This window comes from Epinephelus lanceolatus, chromosome 6, assembly GCF_041903045.1.
Source record: "Epinephelus lanceolatus isolate andai-2023 chromosome 6, ASM4190304v1, whole genome shotgun sequence".
In the NCBI taxonomy this organism is placed as follows: Eukaryota; Metazoa; Chordata; class Actinopteri; order Perciformes; family Serranidae; genus Epinephelus; species Epinephelus lanceolatus.
Window position 1 is genome coordinate 28,753,431 of NC_135739.1, and position 24,128 is coordinate 28,777,558.

Consider the following 24,128-nt stretch of genomic DNA (forward strand, 5'->3'; position numbering starts at 1 on the left):
CCGATTGGCTTCTTTCAAGAGTGCTTAAATTTCCCGCTCTCTGATTGGCTGAGAGAGCTTTCTGTTTTGGTTGCCTGCCAGCAGCCGTCTGGAAGGGGAGGGGAGCCGTCTGCCTTCCGCTTCTGGGCTGGATTGACACACAATGAGGAGCAGAGGCTGGGGAGACGCTCCACAAACGCCGCTGTAAATAAATACAACAATCACTGAGGCCAGAGAAACATGGAGAACCAGGTACAGTGGCTTTTGTGTCTCCTTGTGGGATCTGAACTTTTCACGGAGAAAATGCCAGCAGGCTGCGCGCTGGCAGGGCAGGAATGAATCCTCTGTTCTGCTAGCCAGAAGAAAAAAAAATGCTCCTGCTGCTAATGAACTCGTAGTTGTTTGGCTCTGGAGCTATGCTAGCTGGGCACTCATACATCGGTATTTACCGCTAGCTAGCTTCAGTCTACCACACCATTCAGCACCGCTGCATAGCTGTAGCCACAACCAGGCACACAAAGAGATATACACCGGTGTTTATTCTCTTCTGCCGTGTTTAAAACGCACATGCACATTGTTAGACACCATGCAGACCAATTTGAGTCGAGGTTTTGTTGTAGCTAAGCTAAGCTAGTCTACCTATCAGGAGAGTGTCGGCCGTTGGCTAAAGGCTAAGGAGCCGCTACAAGGCGCCGGGGAAAAGATTTGTCCTCTCCAGGTTGGGCTGGAGAGGCGGGGTGGTGTTTCCACTGCCAGCGGCCTGAAACCTCACATGCAAGGCTAATAAAACCAGCAGCGACCATACAACTTCTGCAGCACCTTTGCATTATTTGCCAACAGTTGGTTAATGTTTAAGGCTCACCACATTCTTGGTTGTAGACTAAAATGCATGCAGCATGGTGGAAAAGCTGACAGTCTCTGTGTGTGCAGACGTTTAACTTGAATCAGGTTATGAAGACCACCCATGGATTGGTTGGTCATTGAGAGGCACAAACCCAGAATATGAAACATAATTTAAGGACTGGTATGGAAACCTTTGCTTCTACAAATGTAATAATATTACATGTATAAATTAGCACAGTTAAGATTTATGTCATCATCAAAAGCTGCACCATTTATTTTGTACAGAACAGGAAAGCTGGTAAACCAAACCAAATTACATGCTGTATCTGCTAACTGTGAGGGAGATATTGCTTTAAAATGGGTTACTCTCTAAATGCCTGAGGTTATTCAGGACTATATTTCAGATGGTTAGGCCACACACACCCATGGAAAGTGGCTCAGCCACTTTCTTGGAGCTAGTCTCCATTCAGTGTTGGCCCCTTTGAAGTTTTAACTAGATCTGTGAGTGTTCATCCAGAGGAAGTCTTCTGCTACAAGTTATAAGAGGGGTGTAGTTGTACGTCAGTGATGAATGTTAACTGTTACATGTGAAAGATTTGCATCACATTTTCATTCTTGCTACTCAGATGCATGCACACTTGCCAGTTTATTGGTACACGTAGCTAAAAATAATGCTCTGTAATAAGGCAGCCCTGCTATTAAGCATACCTTCATAAAGGTTATAACATTTTGTTGTTGTTAATCTGGTTTAGAGAGGTGTCGATTCAACTTCATGGTCATTTTAGAGGCTGAGATTTGTGGTCCTATCAAATTGTACTGCTTGAAGGTGGTACAAATATTTTGTTAGCCCTCAGTGATGTAGGTGAACATTATAGCACATTAAATTAAGATATATTGCAGGTTTGTTGCAATATAGGTACACCCAATAAACCTGGAGTTGCGTCTGTCAGATCCAGAGGAGGGTCAAGTTCACTCTGAAAATGTTACATTTGAATTTATTTCTTGCACATTACAACATCATGACATAGCCAGAGCGATTCATGCATGTACAGTAAAGCAGGGTCCTCATGACTTTGTGTGCAAATACTGAGAAATTCAGCTGTTTTCTAGTTATGAAACCTCCATTTAAGAATGTAGCGGTTGGGATGACAGGATGAGTGGTCATGCAGCTTTTTGTAAATCCCCTCACACTCATTCACACACCCTATTTCCAATACTCACTTGTTTTCCTTGGGTGCTGCAGATAAGCTATTTGTGACTCCCCTGTGGCTCCCAGGGATCGACCAGTTTTCCAGTACAAGTAACAGTTTCATCTCTTTGAGAAGAAAGGTCTGGTGTGATGATGAAGGACTTAGCTGGAGCCTGCAGCTTCATCAAAACACAGCTGCTGTCATGATTGTTTGTTTGCGCATCCCCTCCTAGGGAAACTTTCTGACTTTTTTTATTGTAATCGTTTATTAGCTAGAAGAGATTAACATGGTCACGAGGGGTGTTATTTACATGTCAGCTGGGAGTTCATTGTTTTCATGGGAGCCAGTGTGTCTGCCAAAATTTGTATTTCCCCTCAATCGGAACTCTGTGTAGGAGAGAGAGAGAGAGTGTGCATGCACCATGTCAATGTAAGTGGCTTTGTTGCCATTAATAGAGGAAAGCTTAATGGACGTGTTGCCACAATTCATTTCGTGTATCTAATATTAGTAGAATAGAATTAAATGTTTGAGAAACACAATCATTGTTTTTTATATATATGTCCCCAGTGTGTCACATTTTCAGGCAGTGTGCTGTAATTCAATTAATGTCCATGTACATCAAGGTGTTTTTCATTTTACGTCTTTATTTTCCCAGGCTGATATTGCCTCCTGGGCTGTAAATGTTCTGATTAATGGTAGAAATTATAGTCAGTAGTCAGATTTTAGACATATGTTCTTCATATTTTCAGACAATTTGACTTCAGTTCAATTCATGCCAGCGTCTATTAACGTAGTTTTCCTTTTCCTTTTGTAGAGCATAGTCACATATTTTAGCATTTCATCAGTAGAATTGTTAAATTAATCATTTGAATAATCAAAAAATGCCAAACATATGCTCTCTCTCCCTAAAATTTAAGGTTTTGCTGCCTTTTTTTTGTTATCTGTCACTGTAAGTTCAATATATTTGGGTTTTGGACAGTTCAGTCAGACAAAACGAACAATTTGAAGATGTAACCTTGGGCTCTAGGAAATGGTAATCTACATGTTTCACTCATTTCTGACATGTCATAGACTAGAGCTGCACAATCTGCAAAAAAAAAAAAAAAAAAAAAATATATATATATATATATATATATATATATATATATATATTGCAGACAGATTGCGATATGAGTCGCAGTTTTGATGGGAATGGTAATTTTGCATTTCATTTTTCCTAAAAAAAAATATTCATATAAATTTTTTTTTTGTGCTGGAGTCTGTACCTGACAGGCTAGTTTCCATATATCTAGAATATTATTTGTATGCTGGGACATCTCTAGCACCACAATGCTTCATTTGTAATGATATGTTGTGATACGTTTGACCTTTTGTCAAAAAAATTGCAGCTCCAACAATTTGGGTTTCACTTTTTGATAATGATTTTGATAATATGTCTATCAGTTGATTTAACAGACAATAAACAATCTTTATTTGCAGCCATAGTGTTTTCTTTGTAGCCTCAACTACTAATTATGTTAAATGTTAATAAATCTGCCAATTATTTTCTTGATTAATTGATCATACCAGGCGTTTCACTATTTTGACATCTTATAGAGCAAATCATTTGTTTATCGGAAATAGAAATAGTGAACTGCTCTACAAGATGTCACAAAACTGTCAAAAGAACCTAGTATGATTGTTTGTCCAAAACACAAAATATTTGTAATAATTTTACTGTGTGCAGGTACTCACATTTTATAAGCTGAAACTAGTAAATATTTTGTGTTTGTGCTCGAAAAATGGCTTAAACACTTAATCAATTATGAAAGTAGCTCCTGATCAGCCTAATTAGTCTGTCGAGCTAATTAATCAGCTCAGCCTCATGTTGCCTCCTGGGCTCTTGACTTTGAGATTATTGGGAGAAATTCCATGTTTGTTTTTATGATGCGTTCAGTTTATTGTTCCCTTTGATTTCTAACAGCGAGTCACCGTCTTCCTCTTTGGCTCATTGTCATCCTGATTTTTATGTTGTCCTTATCACACTCTTGATTTCGCAGAGTCGTGGGGTGGGTGGAGGGGGATTGTTGATGGTTGGAGGGACTCCACGGCTGCTCACTGTGGGTGTGGTGGAGTCTGGAGTTTAAGGGCATTACTGCCACAGAATGGCTGGGCAGTGTGCCAGGCAGGGGAGGTGTGTGTGTCTGTGTGTGTGTGCGAGAGAGAGAGAGAGTTAGCCAGGGAGTGCCAGACCAGCTCATCTCAATCCCGTCCCCTCTAATCCCCCCACTCAGTCCCAGCTCACGAGCTGCTCTGTGCCGGGGCCAAATCCCCACATTCTTCAGTCCTCCCCTGGACATAAAGTGCCTTTCTGTCCCCTCTCGTCTCCACACCCCCCCCCACCTCCTCGTTCCCTTCTGCACTCCCATCTCCACAGCCTCTTCACTTGCTATGCCAATCACCGCCGTCACACCAGCACAGTATCATTACCATGTCCTGTCGCTGTCATTGTTCTTGGCACAGAGAGGTAGCCCAAAAATGTGCCCCTCTTCTGGACAAACCTTTTGAGATCTGTCGGCTCGGACAGCTAATCACTCCCATTCCACAGGGAGCGTCCCGACACCAGTCCAGCTTTGTGTTTGTCCAGACCAAGTGTTCAGCCTCTCCTCTTGAGTATAAAGTACACACACTCCAGAAAAGAGATTCAGAGGTTTTTGTTCAAGGTGGAATCAGAAACAAATGAATAATGTCCCCTTGGTTTAATCTCACTACCCGCTTTGCTTTTGTCTTAGTCAAGCTCCGTTTGTAAGGTGTCTCAGCCACTGTAATCTACAGCTTTGAAGTCTGTGGCATAAGGTTGTAACTAGTGATTATTTTCGTCATTGATTAATTTGCAAATCGTTTTCTCACAGTGATTTAATTAATTGATTATTTCTTTTGTTGGACCATCAGTCAAAAAACCTAAAGATATTCAGATTATGATAAATATAATGAAAATTTAAAAAACAAAAAAACAGCAAATTCTCAAATCTAAGATACTGGAACCATCAAGTGTTTCGTAAAAGAATGATTAATCAATTACCAGAATAGTTGCTGATCAATTTCTTGTTGATAAACTATTTGTTTCAGCTCTAATTTACATATTGTTGGGTAGTTTAACCTATAACAGTGCATCATACATTATAAGATCATCATATGTTTTGTACATTGCAGCTCTGCCATAGCCCATTATGTTCTCCATTAAATGTTTATTGGAAACTATCACAGTCTCCCAGAGTCTGAGGTGACGTCTTCACATCTTATTTTGTCCAACCAGTTATCCAAAACTCAAAGATATTATTATTTTTTTATTATAGAAAGCTAGAAACAGAACAGAGGCATTTTGCCATTTTTGCTTAAAAACTCCTTAAACTCTCTGAAATTCTTTATCTATTTCATCATACTATCTCTTCTGTGCACCTGTGAAGCATCATGTAAGTCTAGTTTTTAAAGACGCTATATAAATCAAATGTTCTTACTTACCTGCTTATATAATAAATGATTAATCGTTTCAGCTCTAAATAGCAGTTTGAGTATCAACTATGATTTCAGTCGTATGTTAGAGGCAAGGAAGTCACGTAGGGTAAACCTACATAAATTCAGGTTAACCATCTTTTTATTTTTACAGGAAGTTTTTTGTTTCCTCTTTTTTTTAGTCTGACTCATTTATTAGTGATATTGATTCTTAGAAAACACTAACATGTGATATCTGATTCAAGGTACATGAACTAGAGAAGCATCACATTTTTAATATGATTTTTTTTTTTTTTTTTTTTTTCTGAGTGAGAATAAGCAAGGGATTCAGATAATTCTTAACAGACGCTAACCCTAGCAATTGATCAAGTAATCAATCAACAACTACTTTGACTTTAACAATCATTTTCCTAGTTTCCACTTCTGGATTGTGAGGATAAGCTGTTACTTTATCTTATGTGGTGGTACTCAGAATATGGTTCAATAAAGTAAGTGACTCGAGAAGACGTCACCTTGGGCTTAAGTAAATTGTGATTGTGAAAAATTGTGATTTTTCTCTTATTATTTGATCTATAAAATGGAAAAAAACAATATATATGGAGAAGATAATCTGCAGATTAATAAATAATTTAAAATTCAGTCAAAGATCCAAAGAGTGCTATATATTGCACAGATTGTAAAGCCCCCTGGGCCAAATATGTGATTTTGGGCTGCATAAATAAAATTGATTTGACTTACAATAGTTGATAGTTGCAGTCCTATTTTTTTTCATAGACTAAAACATGTAGTGAAAACTCACTTGAATTTAGGTTACCTCTGTTTTTTTGTCCGACACATTTAATTTGTGACATAAATACTTAGAAATACATCATGCTGTATATGACATGTGACCTCTAATGCAGGTTATATAAGCATAGACTAAGAAAAGAAAAGCATTACATCTTTCAATCGTAGGAAACAAAGAATCCACACGTCGTTTAGAGTCTGAAAAACTCAAGGGAAGAAGAAAACAATGTAGAGGCATTTGTTTGACCTTTTCTCTGCTCACCACAATATGTACAAAGCGTAGATAACAAATGTTTCTGCTCTTCATCATCTCCATCAGTTTCTAATCTGAAAATTTTCGCCCTTGTAGTTCACATTTCACCTATTTTTGGCGGATGTGTATATTCTCCCACGTCTACAGGCCTGGTGTCGTGATAAACTGTACTTGACTCTTCTCTTTCTTTCTGTCTGTCTCTTTTCAGTGCACGGTGCAGGTGAAGCTGGAGTTGGGCCATAGAGCCCAGCTAAGGAAGAAGGTGACATCAGAAGGCTTCACCCACGACTGGATGGTGTTTGTACGAGGGCCAGAGACCGGTGACATCCAGCACTTTGTAGAGAAGGTTGTCTTCCGCCTACATGAGAGCTTCCCCAAACCCAAGAGAGGTGAGACCGGTGGATAAGAATACTGGAACACTTATTCTCAAAAGTTTATTTTCACAGCATATACACCAGGACAATTAAGTGTTTTAGATGCTGCATAAGGACATTTAGTAATAGATACAGCATGAAACATTCAAAATACAGTTCACATGATGAAAACAGAAATAAATAGGGCATCTAGCAGGCGCAGTGTCAAGGCCTGTCATGATATCGACCTATCATAGGATATATCAGCATGACCTCGATCATTTTGCTGACCTCGATACGGCCTGTTTTTGCTGGGTTTACATGCGCATTTTTTATGTAAGAATGTCACCAACATTATAGCCAACATGATGTCAGAATATACAGCAGGGCTTTCCCGACCATCATAAGACTTAGGTGCAGGGAGTGTCTTTTTTTTTTTTGTGCAATAAAACAACGCCCTTAAAGACGCAACTCAGCGTAGTTTGTCTGAAGCGGAAGGTGCAGTCCTGATTGTCGTTAGCTTACCGACCTGTGGCAAAGACCAGAAAGTCCGTCATTTGTCGTTTTACCAGGGTGTCTGCAGGTCCTTAAAAAGTCTTAAAATGTTTTAAATTAAATGTTACAAATATCAGGGCATAAAAGTCATTAAATAGATTTAAATTTGAACATGTGCAATCTTAATCGCTTATATTTGATATGGTTTATTTGTCCTTTAGTTCCTTTTATTGAAATTAGTCAAGCTCTGTTAAGTGGAAGTCCTTATTTCTGATATCTAAAATCTATAAACCTACCACTGAGCCTAATACTGTCTTCTTACTTCATACTAGAATTCACCTGTGGGTAAAAGGTTGATTTACTTACGTCACTCTGAAAAGTCATATTCCTCTATACATGACCACAAATACTATTTACCTTTATACTTGCATGCATGACTTGAATAAGAAAAAGATGATCTGTCCAAAAATTGGTCCTAAATTTGTGTCTGATACCTGAAGACACCCTGTTTCACCCTCCACCAACTTCATTCTCCAATCCGTAAATCCACTAGCAAACATCCTGTTGCCGAGGCCATCCATCCCGGCAGCACACTGGCCGGATTATAGAAGTAATTGCGGTGTTTGAGCTTCACTAAACGTGTCTGTGAGTCCCAAGAGGCATCACTTGGTTTTGGTTTTGTCTCAAACTGAGTAACGTTAGGCTTCTCCTATAAAGGTACTATAATTTTAGACATACTTTCTTGTACATGTTGCCAGGTTTTAAGTACTGCTTTAAAAATGTTTTATTCATATTCCAATTCCAGTGTCTGAAAATAATATAATTTTTAATTTTAATATATTTTTAAGAATTAACAATTAATTGCTCTTTGAAAGGGTGTACTTGCATTATTATGCTTTCATAGTATCATTATATTAGTGGCATAAAATGGTCTCGAAATGACAATAATATTGGTTATCACAGTTGTTTCTTAGACAATGTATTGTCCAACAAAACAGGTATCGTGATGGGCCTGGCAATGTCGTTCTTACTTTTCAAATCAGGTTGTACATATATGATCATTCACAGAGCTCAAAGTCAGAGTGTGCATACACTGTGTCCTCAAACAGAGCGCTAGACTAGTGTGTATAAAGGTTTAGTGAAATAAACAGTCATTTGTTCTTTACTTTTCTGTCCCTTTTATAAATTGGTGTGCTTACTTTCTGTCAGGTAAACATGGATACATATTGGCCTAGTAAGAAGTCATTGATGATTTATTATTATGTATCACTGTTTTGTGTTTAAGTGCGGTTAAAACTCAAACGCTTGGCAAAATGTACAGAATTATTATAATGGCGATCATGGCAAATTTTGGTTACAATCATCAGTGTGTTGTCCATCACACTGAGTCCATGTTCGTGTGTAATTTGCTAAGACTTTTTCTAAATAACATAATTTGTTTTTTAACCCCATTTAGTGGGAGACTTAAAGGAGTATTTGTTTCTTGGTATTTAAATAGTTACATAGATGTATCTACTTTACCTCAGTCATTATTTCAATATGTCATTCTGTTGATAAGAGTAATGTGAGTGTTCATTAATAATTATTGCTCTGTCTTGGTCTGTCTGCAGTATGCAAGGAGCCTCCATACAAAGTGGAGGAGTCGGGCTACGCAGGCTTCCTCATGCCTATTGAGGTTTACTTCAAGAACAAGGTAAGACCGACTGGACACTGATAATAACCTGTGTGGTTGCTGTGTTTATAGGAAGGAAATTTAGGCTTTGGGGACAGCATAGGCTTTAGGAAATATATAAATAATTAAGGCTTCAATATTGTTGGAGTTGTGTGAGGTTTTTTTTTGGCACATGTTTTAGATGTTTTACTAAAGAATCTTTACTATTAATGTGGATGTAGTTCTTGTGAGCTGCGCTGAAATATTTAGAGACTGAAGGAAGCCAAGCATAGACTGCCTTTACATGCACACAGAAATCTGGGTTACTGGGAGGAAAACAGGTTTTTCCAGCAGAAATCTACCCGTGGTAACCAGGTTAATTCCATAACTTGATAAAAGAAACTGGTTGCTCTGTCTAACGTGATGTTTCAGAAATCAGGTTACTGTCCAAAGCCAACAATAATCAGATTACTCTGAGTGCCTGTAGTTTGTTTAAGTTTAAGTGCAATGCAGTGTTGTGTAACTGATTTTTTTTGTGAATGGCTTCACCTTGGACAGCCACACTCACACACCCTCCAGTCAGAGTTCTTATGTATGCACTCAGCCAATCAGAAGGCACCGCTGTGTTAGTAAAACTTTTATAAGGGGGACAATTTCGCTCTTTAAGTGAGAGAAATAAAACGAGCACACACTATTATACTGGCACCTTTAAGTCTCCATCAGCCATTAAAGTGAATGATGAAAGAAAGAAAGACCCACTTTACTCTCATTATAAGATAAGGATGACGCTTAAGTGGTATCTGCACATTATTGTGCCATCGTCTCCAGCAGCTCTTTGTAATATTAAACCTCTGGACTGCACCCAAAATGTTTCATCCTCCTCTTATGTGCAGTTAACTTGTACACAATGGACAAATCTGTCCAGAGGATCAAGAAAACGCTTAAAAGGCAAGCAAGAGGAGTGTAAATATCAGCAACCATTAATCCGTCTGCATTTATACAAAGACATTTTTGTTTAATCTATCAAGCATGTCTTAATGCCTTTTTGTCAGCTTTAATTATCCACTTCTCTACAGCTTCAGTGAGGAATGTTAGATGATTCTTATCAGTGTGCACGCTGTGGCTGTGTCTGTTTATTAACTTCCTGGGTGATAGTTCATTCATTCAGCTTTTATCTTTTGTTATAAAATGTGTTGGTGCAATGCTGAAAGACAGGCACAAATTAGCTTGTGTCACACATGCTGCCAGAGTTTTAAAATGGTCTTTTATCCTTTTTTCCTTCCTTCAGGAGGAGCCAAAAAAGGTGTGTTTCAACTACGATCTATTCCTCAACTTGGAGGGCAACCCACCAGTCAACCACCTGCGCTGTGAGAAGCTTACCTTCAACAACCCCACCAAAGAATTCAGGAGAAAGCTGATAAAAGCTGGAGGGGTGAGGCTGCCTGATACACACATTGGCTGGTTCACTGGACTGATGGCTGAATGACTGAAAAGAGTCAATAGCAGAAACTACCACATGATGCATTTCATCATGTGTATTGTGAATGCTGGTTCTGGAAGTGTTTTATCTTTAATGCAGGGTATCTGCGGGTCTTAAAGGATTTAGGTTTCCTCAAAAAAGGCCTTAAAGGTTATTAAAAAGTCTTAAGAGTTATTGACATAAGTCTTAAATAGTTTCTCCTGCCTGTCATAGGCAGTAGTGTGTGTTACAAGAAGTTTTTATATTGCATTGTGAGCTGGTGGGACCTATAACTAAACACACTATGACAGGGTTCCTGTGGATCCTTAAAAAGTCTAACAGCATTGAATTCATCAGTCTAAAAATAAGGCTGTAATTGGTTTTAAAATTTCTTAAATCAGTCCTTCACTTGGCCTTTAAAATGCTAAGACATGGAAAGTAGAATTTTATAAGTCACCTTTTCAATTGTAAAATCTCAAAATGATTGGTAGCTTCTATTAAAAAAGAAAATAGCTCGCAGATCAGGATCATATTTTGTTTTTGGCCAGAGCAGACGATTCACTGTTCTCCAAAAAATGCAAGGCTCAGTGTGTTTCTTGCAAAAAGTTTTTTAAACTCAGCACGATGGGAGTCAAGGCAGTGAAATCCCACATGCAGAGTGAGAAACATAAAATCACCAAGAAACCTCGCCAACAAACGGCAGGTATTTCCCAGATCTGTTTTACCCTCATCTCTGTCTAGCCTTCACTGCAATCTCCAATACCAGCACGAGGGTCAGCAGCAACAGATCTCCTGACAACATCAGTTTTGGCCATTATAAAAATAGATTTAAAAAGCCTTAAATCTAACTTTCCTTACACTGTAGGAACACTGTGTAAATGTAGGATTGTTGTGACACTGGATTGTGTGCGTAGGAGTCCAGGTTGTGTTAATTAAATTAGTTATATCATTAGGAGTACCTGTTATATACTGCTGGGAAATACTAAAAAAATGTGATATTATAATAATAAATATTTTTAGGCCATATTGCCCGTGCTGCTTATTCATCATACTTAAAAACGTTGGCAAGTATGATCGAGAAACTGGTAATAAATTGTGGTTCTAAAAAGAGCTTAATGAGTCTGAATTTAACTTGAATCCTGCTGAAATTCTCAGTTTTACTTCACACTGAAAACTGGGACGTTTTTTTTTTCCATATGTTTAGCATGGCAGGTGGCTCGAAGTACTACACTTCTCATGAGCCTTAGCTCCTGTTGCTATGGAGAGAAATCCAGTCAAAGCAGTTGTGACTTCAAAACGCTTCTTAGTTGAATTTGTGAACAAAACTCTTGTTGCTGAATTCACAAAAAAATATCCAGAATCTAAAAGTGAAGTGATTTAAGCTCCAGTCAGTTTTGTCAACACCTGGTTGCAATCTAAAAAAAAGTCTGTTGCACACCATAATGTCTCAGTGACAGGTGTGTAGGTTTCACAATGAAGGTGTGAGGACAAAAATGTTGTATATAAAGTGAGTATAAGTGATGAACAGTGCGCAGGATTCTTAATTTGCTTTTAACATTGTTATTTTTAGGTTCTGCTCTCCATTAGTGGTGCATGTAACAAGATTTTAAGCTAAGCGATAGTATTTTTTTCGTCCAAAAGTGCACCTTGGGAGTCGTCAACTAAATTAAAAAGGAGGTTGTTTTGCAATACAGCTGTTTATCTGTAGTGCTGATGATTCAACCAGGAGTTTCACGACCATTCAAGCTGTAGAAGTGCTCCAACTGTGAGTCACCTAACACTGTCTGTGGGAAAATCAGAAAAACAGCTCTATAAAAGCCTGGTTCTGTCTTCAATCGAAGTAAATAAAGGCTCTGTACAATATTTGTGGATTTACTGTGTAGTGTATGAGGCTCCATAACTCTTGTCTTTTTAATTTCAGGTATTGGTGGTTCCAGAGGGGGCTGAAGCCGTGTCGAGGCCCAGTCCAGACTACCCGATGCTCCCCACCATCCCCCTCTCTGCTTTCTCAGACCCCAAGAAGACCAAGACATCTCATGTGTCAAAGGTTGGTTGAATTGCCAACAAGCAAACACTATCTGACTTATCTCACTAGCACTGTCAGCTGGCTCATTCATTTAGAGTCTTTAACCAGAAGTCACAACTTTATTGATTATGCCAGTCAATTTTTATCGATGGATATAGGGGCAAACATCTAAATGAACATCGTACAAAATCATTGAATCGGCCTTGAGAACAGGCTGACTCAGGCTATTAATCATGGCCAGCTGTTTTTGAGCATCTGTATGCAGAATTACTCAGTCGGCTTATCTGCCAGGAGACGGGACATATCAGGAGAAAACAGGAAACTGATCCTGTTACATTTTCCATGGTTGCCACTGTTTTGGTGTCAACCTTTCACAGACCAGTACGGTGGTAAGGTCTTGTTGTTTAACTGGAATTAATGGCACTGTTTTTAATTTGTAGCGTTACATAGTTCTTCCTGTCTCTTAATTACTCCTTATATTTTTCTCTAGACACAATTTGACTTTGGTATAATTTACAAAACTTTAAGACACACACTGGTGACTAACAAGTTGCACTGATGGCAAATGCTTTTATGACTATTATGACTATTAAACTAAATATCCCCTTCATTGTGACTGAGAAATACATGTTTCTTCAGTCCACATTATAACTGTGGCATGAGGGGGTGTGTTTTGAGCGCTGGCTTGGACTTGGTTTCATCCAGCTGTGTCCATCTGCTGATTATAGAAAGAGTCAACGAGAGCCACTTCTGAAGACTCACACATGGGCGCTCTCTCCACTCCTCCAGTCTGCATCGAGTCTATTACAATGAAGCCTCTTATGTACATATCAAGTTTGAAAACCTGTAAAACTGTTTGCTCATAAGTGGATGAACAGTGTGGAAATATCATCCTCCACTTGTATCACTTTGCCAGAGAGCTCTGTTAAAAGCCACTCCTGTGGATACAACCTTCATTACATGCTTACTTTGTCTACTGCAAACAGTTTTACCACACATTTAAATGAGCTATTATCTATTGTCCCTCAAAGTAAGAGTCTAATCTAATGCAACTCCAGCAGTACAAGCAATGTAGTCCACAGCCTGTTTGCCCATGATTGTCAGTCCAGACTGGCAGTGTGTAAACGCTGTTTATCCTGTAGTGCAGAGTATTTTACTATCTAGGTTTAACTTGTGTACTGGTATGTCAGGAACTACCTCTTTTATGCCTCACTGCTGGTGTTAGCCACAGACAGACAGAGACATTACGTTTCCAGGTTGTCCATCCATCTGTCTGTCCAATTTGTTTGAGTGCCATATCTCAAGGACACCTTCAGGGAATTTCTTTAAATTTGGCAGAGAAATGTCCCTTTGGATTCAACAATGAAGTGATTAGATTGTGGTGATCATAGGTCAAGGTTACTGTGATCTTGTCTGTCTCATTCTTGTGAATGTGATATCTCAAGATACTTTGAGGGAATCTCTTTAAATTTGGCACAAAAATTTGGATTGAAGAATAATCTGATTAGAATTTGGTGGTCAAAAGATTCCTATGCTTATTATGACAAAATTTAACACAAATGTCTAATAGGAAATTAATTATGAAGTGATCACATTTCATATCCCAAAGGTCAACTTCACTGTGACATCACAATAGTTAGCATGAAACACCATTACTCAGCGTCATACAGTACAGGCCAAAAGTTTGGACACACCTTCTCATTCAATGCGTTTTCTTTATTTTCATGACTATTTACATTGTAGATTCTCACTGAAGGCATCAAAACTATGAATGAACACACGTGGAGTTATGTACTTAACAAAAAAAGGTGAAATAACTGAAAACATGTTTTATATTCTAGTTTCTTCAAAATAGCCACCCTTTGCTCTGATTACTGCTTTGCACACTCTTGGCATTCTCTCCATGAGCTTCAAGAGGTAGTCACCTGAAATGGTTTTCCAACAGTCTTGAAGGAGTTCCCAGAGGTGTTTAGCACTTGTTGGCCCCTTTGCCTTCACTCTGCGGTCCAGCTCACCCCAAACCATCTGGATTGGGTTCAGGTCCGGTGACTGTGGAGGCCAGGTCATCTGCCGCAGCACTCCATCACTCTCCTTCTTGGTCAAATAGCCCTTACACAGCCTGGAGGTGTGTTTGGGGTCATTGTCCTGTTGAAAAATAAATGATCGTCCAACTAAACGCAAACCGGATGGGATGGCATGTCGCTGCAGGATGCTGTGGTAGCCATGCTGGTTCAGTGTGCCTTCAATTTTGAATAAATCCCCAACAGTGTCACCAGCAAAACACCCCCACACCATCACACCTCCTCCTCCATGCTTCACAGTGGGAACCAGGCATGTGGAATCCATCCGTTCACCTTTTCTGCGTCTCACAAAGACACGGCGGTTGGAACCAAAGATCTCAAATTTGGACTCATCAGACCAAAGCACAGATTTCCACTGGTCTAATGTCCATTCCTTGTGTTTCTTGGCCCAAACAAATCTCTTCTGCTTGTTGCCTCTCCTTAGCAGTGGTTTCCTAGCAGCTATTTGACCATGAAGGCCTGATTGGCACAGTCTCCTCTTAACAGTTGTTCTAGAGATGGGTCTGCTGCTAGAACTCTGTGTGGCATTCATCTGGTCTTTGATCTGAGCTGCTGTTAACTTGCGATTTCTGAGGCTGGTGACTCGGATGAACTTATCCTCAGAAGCAGAGGTGACTCTTGGTCTTCCTTTCCTGGGTCGGTCCTCATGTGTGCCAGTTTCGTTGTAGCGCTTGATGGTTTTTGCAACTCCACTTGGGGACACATTTAAAGTTTTTGCAATTTTCCGGACTGACTGACCTTCATTTCTTAAAGTAATGATGGCCACTCGTTTTTCTTTAGTTAGCTGATTGGTTCTTGCCATAATATGAATTTTAACAGTTGTCCAATAGGGCTGTCGGCTGTGTATTAACCTGACTTCTGCACAACACAACAGATGGTCCCAACCCCATTGATAAAGCAAGAAATTCCACTAATTAACCCTGATAAGGCACACCTGTGAAGTGGAAACCATTTCAGGTGACTACCTCTTGAAGCTCATGGAGAGAATGCCAAGAGTGTGCAAAGCAGTAATCAGAGCAAAGGGTGGCTATTTTGAAGAAACTAGAATATAAAACATGTTTTCAGTTGTTTCACCTTTTTTTGTTAAGTACATAACTCCACGTGTTCATTCATAGTTTTGATGCCTTCAGTGAGAATCTATAATGTAAATAGTCATGAAAATAAAGAAAACGCATTGAATGAGAAGGTGTGTCCAAACTTTTGGCCTGTACTGTATATCAGGAACAGAAGGGGAGATATTTGGCCCGATAGGAATTGGTGATCTTGAATCTTGAAACTGTGCTGATTGTATAGATCTTCTGTGCTGCCCAGGGGGAAGATGTGTGTGTGAAGCATCTATGTTTTCACAGACATGGATGTAAACTGTGAAAGAAACTTGACTGATGTGTGGAGGCATACAAAAGTGTGTGTGTGTGTGTGTGTGTGTGTGTGTGGGGGGTGGGGGGGGGGGGGGGGGGGGGGGGGGGGGGTTCTGGTTTTGGCAATGCTAGCAGCACGGCACCAGGGAGAAGACTGTTAATAGGTCCACTGCTTTGGTTCAGACTGAAATATCTAAACAACTGTTCGATGCATTAGCAAAAAATTTGGTTCATTCATTCATGTTCCCCGGAGGATTAATCCTGCTGACTTTGGTGACCCCCTGACTTTTTGTCTGGCGTCACCATGAGGTTGACATTTGGATGATTTATGACCAAACACCTGCAAATCTAGTGACATTCCCATTAACATCAACTTAGTTTGTGTTTAGTGCAAATTGGCAATTGTTAGCATGCTAACATGCTAAACTGAGATTGAACATGATAGGCATTACACCTGCTAAACACCAGCCTGTTAGCATTTTTGCAATGCGCATGTGAGCATGCTGACTTTACTGTCAAGCTCAAAGCACCACTGTGCCTAAGAACAGTCTCACAGAGCTACGAGTGAGGCTGTAAACTTGGTCTCATTATAACATAGAGAGACGGTTTAATTAGCTGTATTTCTGTTGTTTTTTTAGACTAATCATTGAGGAAATGATTACTTCACACTGACCTAAGTGCCTAGTTTGACATCTCCTTCAAATTAAACTATGTGATTACCATTCAGACTGGCAAGACCGTGATGAGGTGCAGATGAGCCTGTGTCTTTTCATTGTGTCTTTGTCTGAGTGCCTTGTTAGCAGATTGTCAATGATGGTGCTTTTGTTTTCTCTCTCCAGGAACCCAGCAAAGAGGGAAGTGGTGGCAGCAGCAAAGGACCCAAACCGCACAAACTGACCAAGGAGCACCGTGAACGGCCCCGAAAAGACTCTGAGAGCAAAGCCACATCGAAAGGAGACAACGACAGAGACGGAAGCAGCAAGAGTGGCCGTGATCCTTCCTCTTCCTCGTCCTCATCTTCAAAAAAGCCGTCGGAGATCAAAGTGAAAGATGAAGTCAAGGTCTTACCCAAGGCTGCCTTCAAGGAGCCTAAACTCACACTGAAGGAGTCAAAGATGGAGGGCATGTCCCCGAAAGGAGGGGGGGCTGGGAGCGGAGGGGGCGGCGGGGGAGGAGGCGGGGGAGGGCCCGCCGAGTCTAAAGCCCCAGGGAAACGACCCTCCACTGTCGAGTCTCCCAAACCCAGTGCTAAGAAACAGAAGAAGGGCAGCTCAGAGGGGCCGAAGGGGCCGTCCAGCGGGGCCTTCACGGGAGCCTCACCTCGTGTCTCCTCCTCATCTGCTGCCAGTCAGCCCTACTCAGAGAAGAAACCTCAGAAGGAAAAAGGTCGCTGGGCCAAAGGCAAAAATGACACGCAGGAGCCGAAGGAGCCCAAGAAACTTCCAGAGTCCGAAGAGTCGAATTCAGAAGATGAAGCATCGTCGAAGTCAGAGGTACGTTGGCTACACGGGAGCTACATTTTCAGAATTTTGGAAGTGAAGAAGCTTTAAGAAAAGAATTTTACAATGTCATGGTTTCAAAAATTGTTTTTTTTTTCTAATCATTGTTTTGATAATAAATTATATTAGTGATAGATTATTATTATTATTGCTTAATCTGCAGATTATTTACTTGTTTAATTGATTAATAGTTTTTCAGAAAATAGTGAAAATGCCTGTTACAGTTTCTGAAAGCTTCAAATGTGTTTTTTGTGATCAAGAAAACCAAAAGAAAACATTCAATTTACTTTAAATAACTAAATTCAGCTCCAGTTTCATATTGTTCCTGTGTTCATAGAGAGAAATGAAAGACCTAATTAGTTCCAAAGCTCAGATCGTGAATGTCTCTGTCTCCCAAAAATAGAGTCAGGACAAAAGGCGGCCCTTCAGAAGTCAAAAACAGCACAATGTTAATCATGTTAATCCTTAACTCTGATCATTTCTCTTTTTTTGTCCCAACTTTCTGTCCGTGTCTTTGCTCCCTTGTTTTCCCTCATCATTTTCCTCTCCTTCTTCTTCTTCTCCTCCTCCTCTTACAGCAGTCAGCCGTTTCCAGTCCTTCCAACTCCAGTTCAAGCTCTGACTCCAGTTCAGATTCGGACTTTGAGCCAGGACAGAAACAAGGGCAAGGTACAGGCACCTATTCACCTTGTGTCATAGAGCCGTAATAAGGGCGTGTTAAAGAGTTTTCTGGAGGTAACGGGTTAAAGCGAGTTATATTACAGTTTGTGTGACTCTGTCCTCTTCTCCCAGGCCCCCTTCGATCCATGGTGGAGGAGATCCAATCGGAAGAGTCGGATGATGACGACAGCAGCTCAGAGGAGGAGACGCCTATCAAGACCAACCCCCCCAACCGTGACTCTCGGTGAGTCTCGCTAAAGACCCCTGTGGTCGTCAGTAAAAACACTGGTCCTAGAATGCACTTTAACTTTGCCACTGCTAAAACACACATGTAGCTCTAACTCACTTTACCCTGCCTGGAACTAGATCCACATTCTCCTCTTTCAAGTTTTTTAATGCCAAAAGGTGCCAGTGTTATGATCAAAATCTATTGTTTTACCACATTTTCAAAACATAAAATCCGTGCACTAGTTCGGGGCGTGTCTCTAGCCAAGTTTGCATCCAAATTTAACATAAATTTTAAACAAATTTCAAGAAAGCCTGCAAAAGAAAATGCAAATTAATGTAGAATTTGCATCCAGCACTGCTATGAGTATATTAAGAGTTGAGAGCTTCAAGATAAATACCTGGTGATGCTAATTCTCCAGTTGGGTGTCAGTAAACTTCTGCAGAAGAAGAGGGCTCAGTGAGATGATGTATTTAAAAGAGCACAAAAACAATGTGATTAAAAAATGTGACAGCTATGTTTGTTCTATGTATCAGTTTGAGGAAGGTTACCTGCTAGTGGCTCTACACATCAGATATTTTCATCTCTCGCCCTTTTTAGTCTCTGCAGTTGACATTTAAGTCACATACATCATGATTTGTTTGCTTAGTCTGTTTCCATTAAACTTTGATGCATCTTGTTTTTATCAATACACCATCTCTTCCATCTTACCGAAGTGTAAGAACCGTTTTTGTGATATTGTAATCTTTTTTTCTGACATTTACAGATTTTTTCAAGTGGTTAGAAATGTTCTGCTTGCATCTGTATTCTTGTCTATTTACAGTGAACTGTAGCACCACAATTTAACTGGCTTTTATCACAAAATCTGACTCAGAATTACAGACTGACAGATTTTAGTAGACCGATCTTGCACACTGTGACATGCGGTGGACTTAAAAGATGGTCAGGGTTTCTGTCCCCACAATATTGTTTAATCTTGTTGGTTTTTAAATATCTGCTATGTTTCCTTCACTGGGTGATAACAGACGCTGTGTCAGCAGCAAATAATAATTACAGTCAAAGATGCACAAATTCAAGTACAATGCCAAGCAGCATGACACTGTTCTGTCTGTCAGTCTGTGTGTGATTGACCTCTGACCTCGTCCTGTCCCCCCCTGTCAGACTCAGCCTGGACAGCGAGAGTGACAGCAGTGACGGCTCGCACAGCCCCAGTCGAGACCCCGCTCCGCCCCAGCAGAAACACAGTTCCTCCAATAACAAAGTGAGTCACACAGACCTCATTTTACCGCCCGCTTTCATAGATGTATTGACATGGACGGAAATAGTTTGACTAGAAGATAAACAGTAAAACCGCACATGAATGATTACAGTTGTAGACCTACTGCCTGAGTCAGAGTGTGACCTGCTGTTTTATGATTCTGTTCTTGTTTATTCTTCAAAATAGTGCTGCGTTTTTCACCCAGCATTTTTCAGTGTTAAGCTGTCAACATAATCCTCAGACAACATGATCAGCAATTTTCTAAGGCATTACATTTTGTATCTTTATATTTTGAGACTAAAATTGACTAAAGAAATTAGTTCTGTGGTAAAACTATTCAAATAATACTGTAAAAAACAGTCTAAGGCATTTTTGTAGATAGAGACAACGCATTTTGAATTTAAATGCTGTATTCATAATGTCTGGGTTCCTGCCCAACACAAAATAGCCTAAAGACATTCACAGACGTGGTTACATTTCAGCTGTATTAACTGTGATCGGTGTCCCAGATAGTCTTGCGGTCTCACATCACTGCCTCTGTCTCTCCTCTCTGTATAATTTCTGTCCTCCTTTCCCTCTTTCTTGCTCTCCTTTTCTGCAGGTTTCAGGCAGAAAGAGTCCAGATTCCTCATTTCGTTCAGAGAAGGTGTTGAAGAAGGGATACGACAAGGTAGGAAGGGTAAATCAAACTTTTTTTATGCTTTAACTCACATACACATACACACACACAGGATTTTGTCCAGATTCAATGAGTGCATTAATGAATACAAGATGGAGTGAGGGCCAGTGAATTGATCCAGATGTGCAGACAGACTGGCCTATGAACCCTTGAAAAGAAATCTCCTCTTTCTTCTTTGCAACAAGATGATTCATGTAGTGATAAAATGAAACTCTGGTAAACAGGTCTTATATCAGTCCTTCACATTAAAGTACGCTCAGTTTCATGGATTTTATTGAAACGTTGGGAAAAAGGTCAAATCTGACACTGATCAAATTCAAAAAACGAGATCTACTTCAGGGTGTAGTTTAAAAAAGAAAAAGTCCAAAGTGAACGTCTTGCCTTTAGTGAGCAAAAAGAAACACCCAAGAGGCTGTAAACAATATGTTTGGTGTCAGTCACGTGAAGTTTATTTAAATAGCCCCAAAATCACAAGCTTTGTCTGAATTTGTCAAATTACAATCTAAACAAAGGATAGTTTGACTGTATGTGTACCAGTCGAGTCTTTCTCCTGGCATTTATGGTTTTCAGTCAGTTTTTGTTGGCGGTCAACCACACAAAGGATGCATGTTAACAATAAAAACACACCATACACCCTAAACACACCCAAAACACCCTTCTGTTTCTAGATTTGTAGATTCACTATGTTGCACCAACGTTAAATAGCCATACAGACGAAAAACAAGATCATAGAAGACTAAGAATATCGTTAGTCTTTATTTCCCCCTCTGAGTCTTGACTCTCTAGGACTGTCACTTTTTCAAAAGAATCAAGATTGTAATTCTGACCAACATATAATGCATTAAAAATGATTAGCTTGCTTTGCCTGCGCCACCTTACTTGAGTGACAAACTAAGATTACAGAAAGGCACCAAGCAGCCTCAGGGCATGTGTCCACGTTGCGTTTTTCCAGAGGGCATTTTTTCAGCATCTTTTTCAGTTGTTCCCAAAGAGTCAAGAGCGTATGCAGCCGCATGCGGTCGCCTCTAGAATAGGCGCTGCCCCCAGCGTCTTTATCAGTCATGATTATCTGGCCAGTAAGATCCCCTAGTTTTCTCCATTTTGCAATAGCAAAGAGAACAGCACTGTAGTTAGGGCCAGACAGATAATGCAGTTTAGGAGAAACCCCCCACAAGAGTTAGAGACACAGCCTGTTGCAAGCGCACACTGACCATGCTGTTTCTCCTCGGTATACTCTGCAGGCCTACACAGAAGAACTGGTGGACCTCCATCGCAGACTGATGGCTTTAAGGGAGCGTAACGTCCTACAGCAGGTGTGTGTTCATGCCTCCATTTTCACTGCATACTGTTTTCATTTTGATAAAACATCATGCCATTTTCCCATGCCATTGCTATTGTTGTGACAGTGACTTGTGCGTGTAGGAGGCTGTACAGTCTGTTCTTTAGCAGAGCTTCAGTCAGCACCATCAGACCTGTAGCAAACACTGTCACCCCTGCTTGCTACAGTCATTACAAAGCTCATCAAGTTATAATGGGCAAGTGTCCTTTTAAGCGTGAACCTTAATCAAGCTATCAGTTTTAATTGGTTAATACATCCATCCATTTTATGTCACTTAGCCAGGTCCAGGTCGCAATAACTAGATTAGATTAAATTGATTATATCATTAGGAATTATTGTTATGTACTGCCGGGAAGTGCTGAAAGAAACGGTGCAGAAAAATGTGATAAAGATAAGTAATTCCAGGCTGTATCTTTCTGACTGGTTTTATATCATACTTTCCAACTTGATCTTGAAACAAGGATTAAATTTCAATCCATGTGGTATTAAAAAAGTTTTAATTTAACCTGGTTAACCTTGCAATTTTCTTTTAATATATTGTTGGAGTTATTTTGTAGGAATAATGTGATGTGAAAGACTAAATGATTTTCGATCACTTCTTCCAGATTGTGAACCTGATTGAGGAGACGGGCCACTTCAACGTGACCAACACCACCTTTGACTTTGACCTCTTTTCACTGGACGAATCCACCGTCCGCAAACTACAGAGCTACCTGGAGGCGACAGCCACGTGACAGGAAGTGGAAACCGGCGTGGGGAAACCGGCCTGTGGATGGCGGCGGCGGCGGAGGTGGAGGTAGACTCGCCACCACCGTCTCCTCTTTTTAAGGAGGGGACGAGCGGCCACATCGTGTCGCAGCTGTTGTCATAGGCCTGACTGAACCATCAAACAACTACCACACAAACAGAAACACGCGAACAAACACAAGCACACATGAAGACACATCACCTTCACGTGACGCTGGGGAGGACACTGAAGGAGGAGGTGTGGAAGGGAGGGTGGAGGAGGAGCGGAGTGTCTGAACTCCGTCTACAGTCAGGATTTTCACTACACATCTCTTTTCTTTTTCTTTTTTTTTTGAGTCTGTGCAGAGCTGTGGTATGCACCCCACACCCCCTCCTTCACCCTCCTGCACTCCCGCCTTTGCAAACCCCATACTTCCCCTCCTCCTCCTCCTCCTCCTCCTCCTCCTCCTTCACACGCACACTCCTTACTCGGCAGAACACTTCAGTCCCCTTCCCCCTGCTGTCAGCTGGAGCTCATTTCTCTCCCAACATACTCTTTGAGTCGTGTGTGTGTGTTGACTGTGCATGTCTGTGTGTGCGTGAATGCGAGCGCTGCAGAGGTTTTTAAGAGGAGATGTTGTCTTTGTGGTTACCGACTTCTCTTTGTTCGTGAAGCTCGAGCACAAACAACAGCCGGTTTCCCTCCTTCACACACACGGCAAACAAATACAGATTCAGGTCATACTTTACTTCAACCACCCCCCTTCAGCTTTTATAAGCAGTGTATGTAGTTTATAACACACTATAATGCAGTTATAAGCAGATATATGTACGTATACTGAAACTCCCTCTACGTGGAGGTTGGTGTATGAACTGATAATTAGTGACATCCTAGTAAAAACACTTACTGTACCTTAATAGACATCTTAAAAAGTCCTTATATGTGCTTATAACTGTATTACAGTGTGTTGTGAACCCCTTATTTAATCTTTACAGTGCTTATAGATAATATAGGTGAGTTACAGTAAAGTGGTACCAGGTTCATGCACATGTTTGTCTCCCAGGTCCTTACACCTAACACTGTACATGAAGACACTGACACGTCGTGTGCTGTATGTGTGTATGTGTGTGTGTGTGTGTGTGTGTGTGTGTGTGTGTGTGTGTGTGTGCGACTGTGTTTTGGATGAGTTTTCTCTGTTGTCTGAACATTTGAAAACACATGTTGTGTTAAGTTTCCCCTCTACTTCCTCGCACTGAAAGCTGAGCCTTGACCTCCTCCCAACAGCTCACCCCCCTCCCTATCCCAATGAAGCCCCCTCACTCCATCCCTCCTCCTCCTCATCCTCCTCCTCCTCCTCCTCCCTTATTCTCATATTGGCGTGCATGAAAGGGCTCGACTGCTCGCGGCCAGAGCAGTGGAGGATCACTCCTGAATTGCCTTCTAAGTGGTGGGTAGGGTAGGGTGGTGGGTGGGGGTTTAAAAAAAAAAAAAAAAAAAAAAAAAAGCCGTGAAAAAGTAGCCATACTTGTCTCCCAGAATCCAAAAATAAGAAAAAAAATAATAGGGGCCACGCTTTTTTACATTTTATTTTTCTACAAGTGCATTTTGTGTATTTATTCCCAGACTGCGGTTAAGATAACCTGTGAGCTATGAATGTATATCGCTTTTACTTTTATACGGCTAGCAACAGCCCCACTCTAGTGCCTTTTTCTGCGACTTGCAGTGTGAGGGGGGGTGTGCGCTCTGTTAGCCATGGTCACACAGATTGAACCCC

The 24,128-nt window shown here is 40.5% G+C and overlaps 1 protein-coding gene across 4 annotated transcripts; it reads left to right on the forward strand.

Moving 5' to 3' along the window:
• Positions 1 to 122: 122 nt before the first annotated feature.
• Positions 123 to 23,647, forward strand: LOC117254185 (protein ENL-like). Of its 4 annotated transcripts, none has more exons than XM_033622260.2 (12): positions 123 to 231; positions 6,752 to 6,932; positions 9,002 to 9,084; positions 10,331 to 10,474; positions 12,423 to 12,548; positions 16,806 to 17,459; positions 18,044 to 18,134; positions 18,258 to 18,369; positions 19,513 to 19,612; positions 20,211 to 20,288; positions 21,530 to 21,601; positions 22,233 to 23,647. In XM_033622260.2, exons 1-12 carry the CDS (start codon positions 220 to 222, stop codon positions 22,359 to 22,361), a joined length of 1,782 nt encoding a protein of 593 aa, XP_033478151.1. In that variant the 5' UTR covers positions 123 to 219; the 3' UTR covers positions 22,362 to 23,647. The 4 variants fall into 4 exon arrangements, with proteins under 4 accessions (XP_033478151.1, XP_033478153.1, XP_033478154.1 ...); XM_033622262.2 differs by having other exon boundaries at positions 18,047 to 18,134; XM_033622263.2 differs by having other exon boundaries at positions 20,211 to 20,279; positions 22,233 to 22,874.
• Positions 23,648 to 24,128: the final 481 nt, after the last annotated feature.

Excerpts from the sequence above, each read along its gene's own strand:
- LOC117254185 (XM_033622260.2), top strand. Across the intron at positions 6,933-9,001 it reads CTTCCCCAAACCCAAGAGAG|TATGCAAGGAGCCTCCATAC; the intron begins GTGAGACCGGTG and ends GTCTGTCTGCAG. Across the intron at positions 18,370-19,512 it reads CCCCCCAACCGTGACTCTCG|ACTCAGCCTGGACAGCGAGA; the intron begins GTGAGTCTCGCT and ends CCCCCCTGTCAG.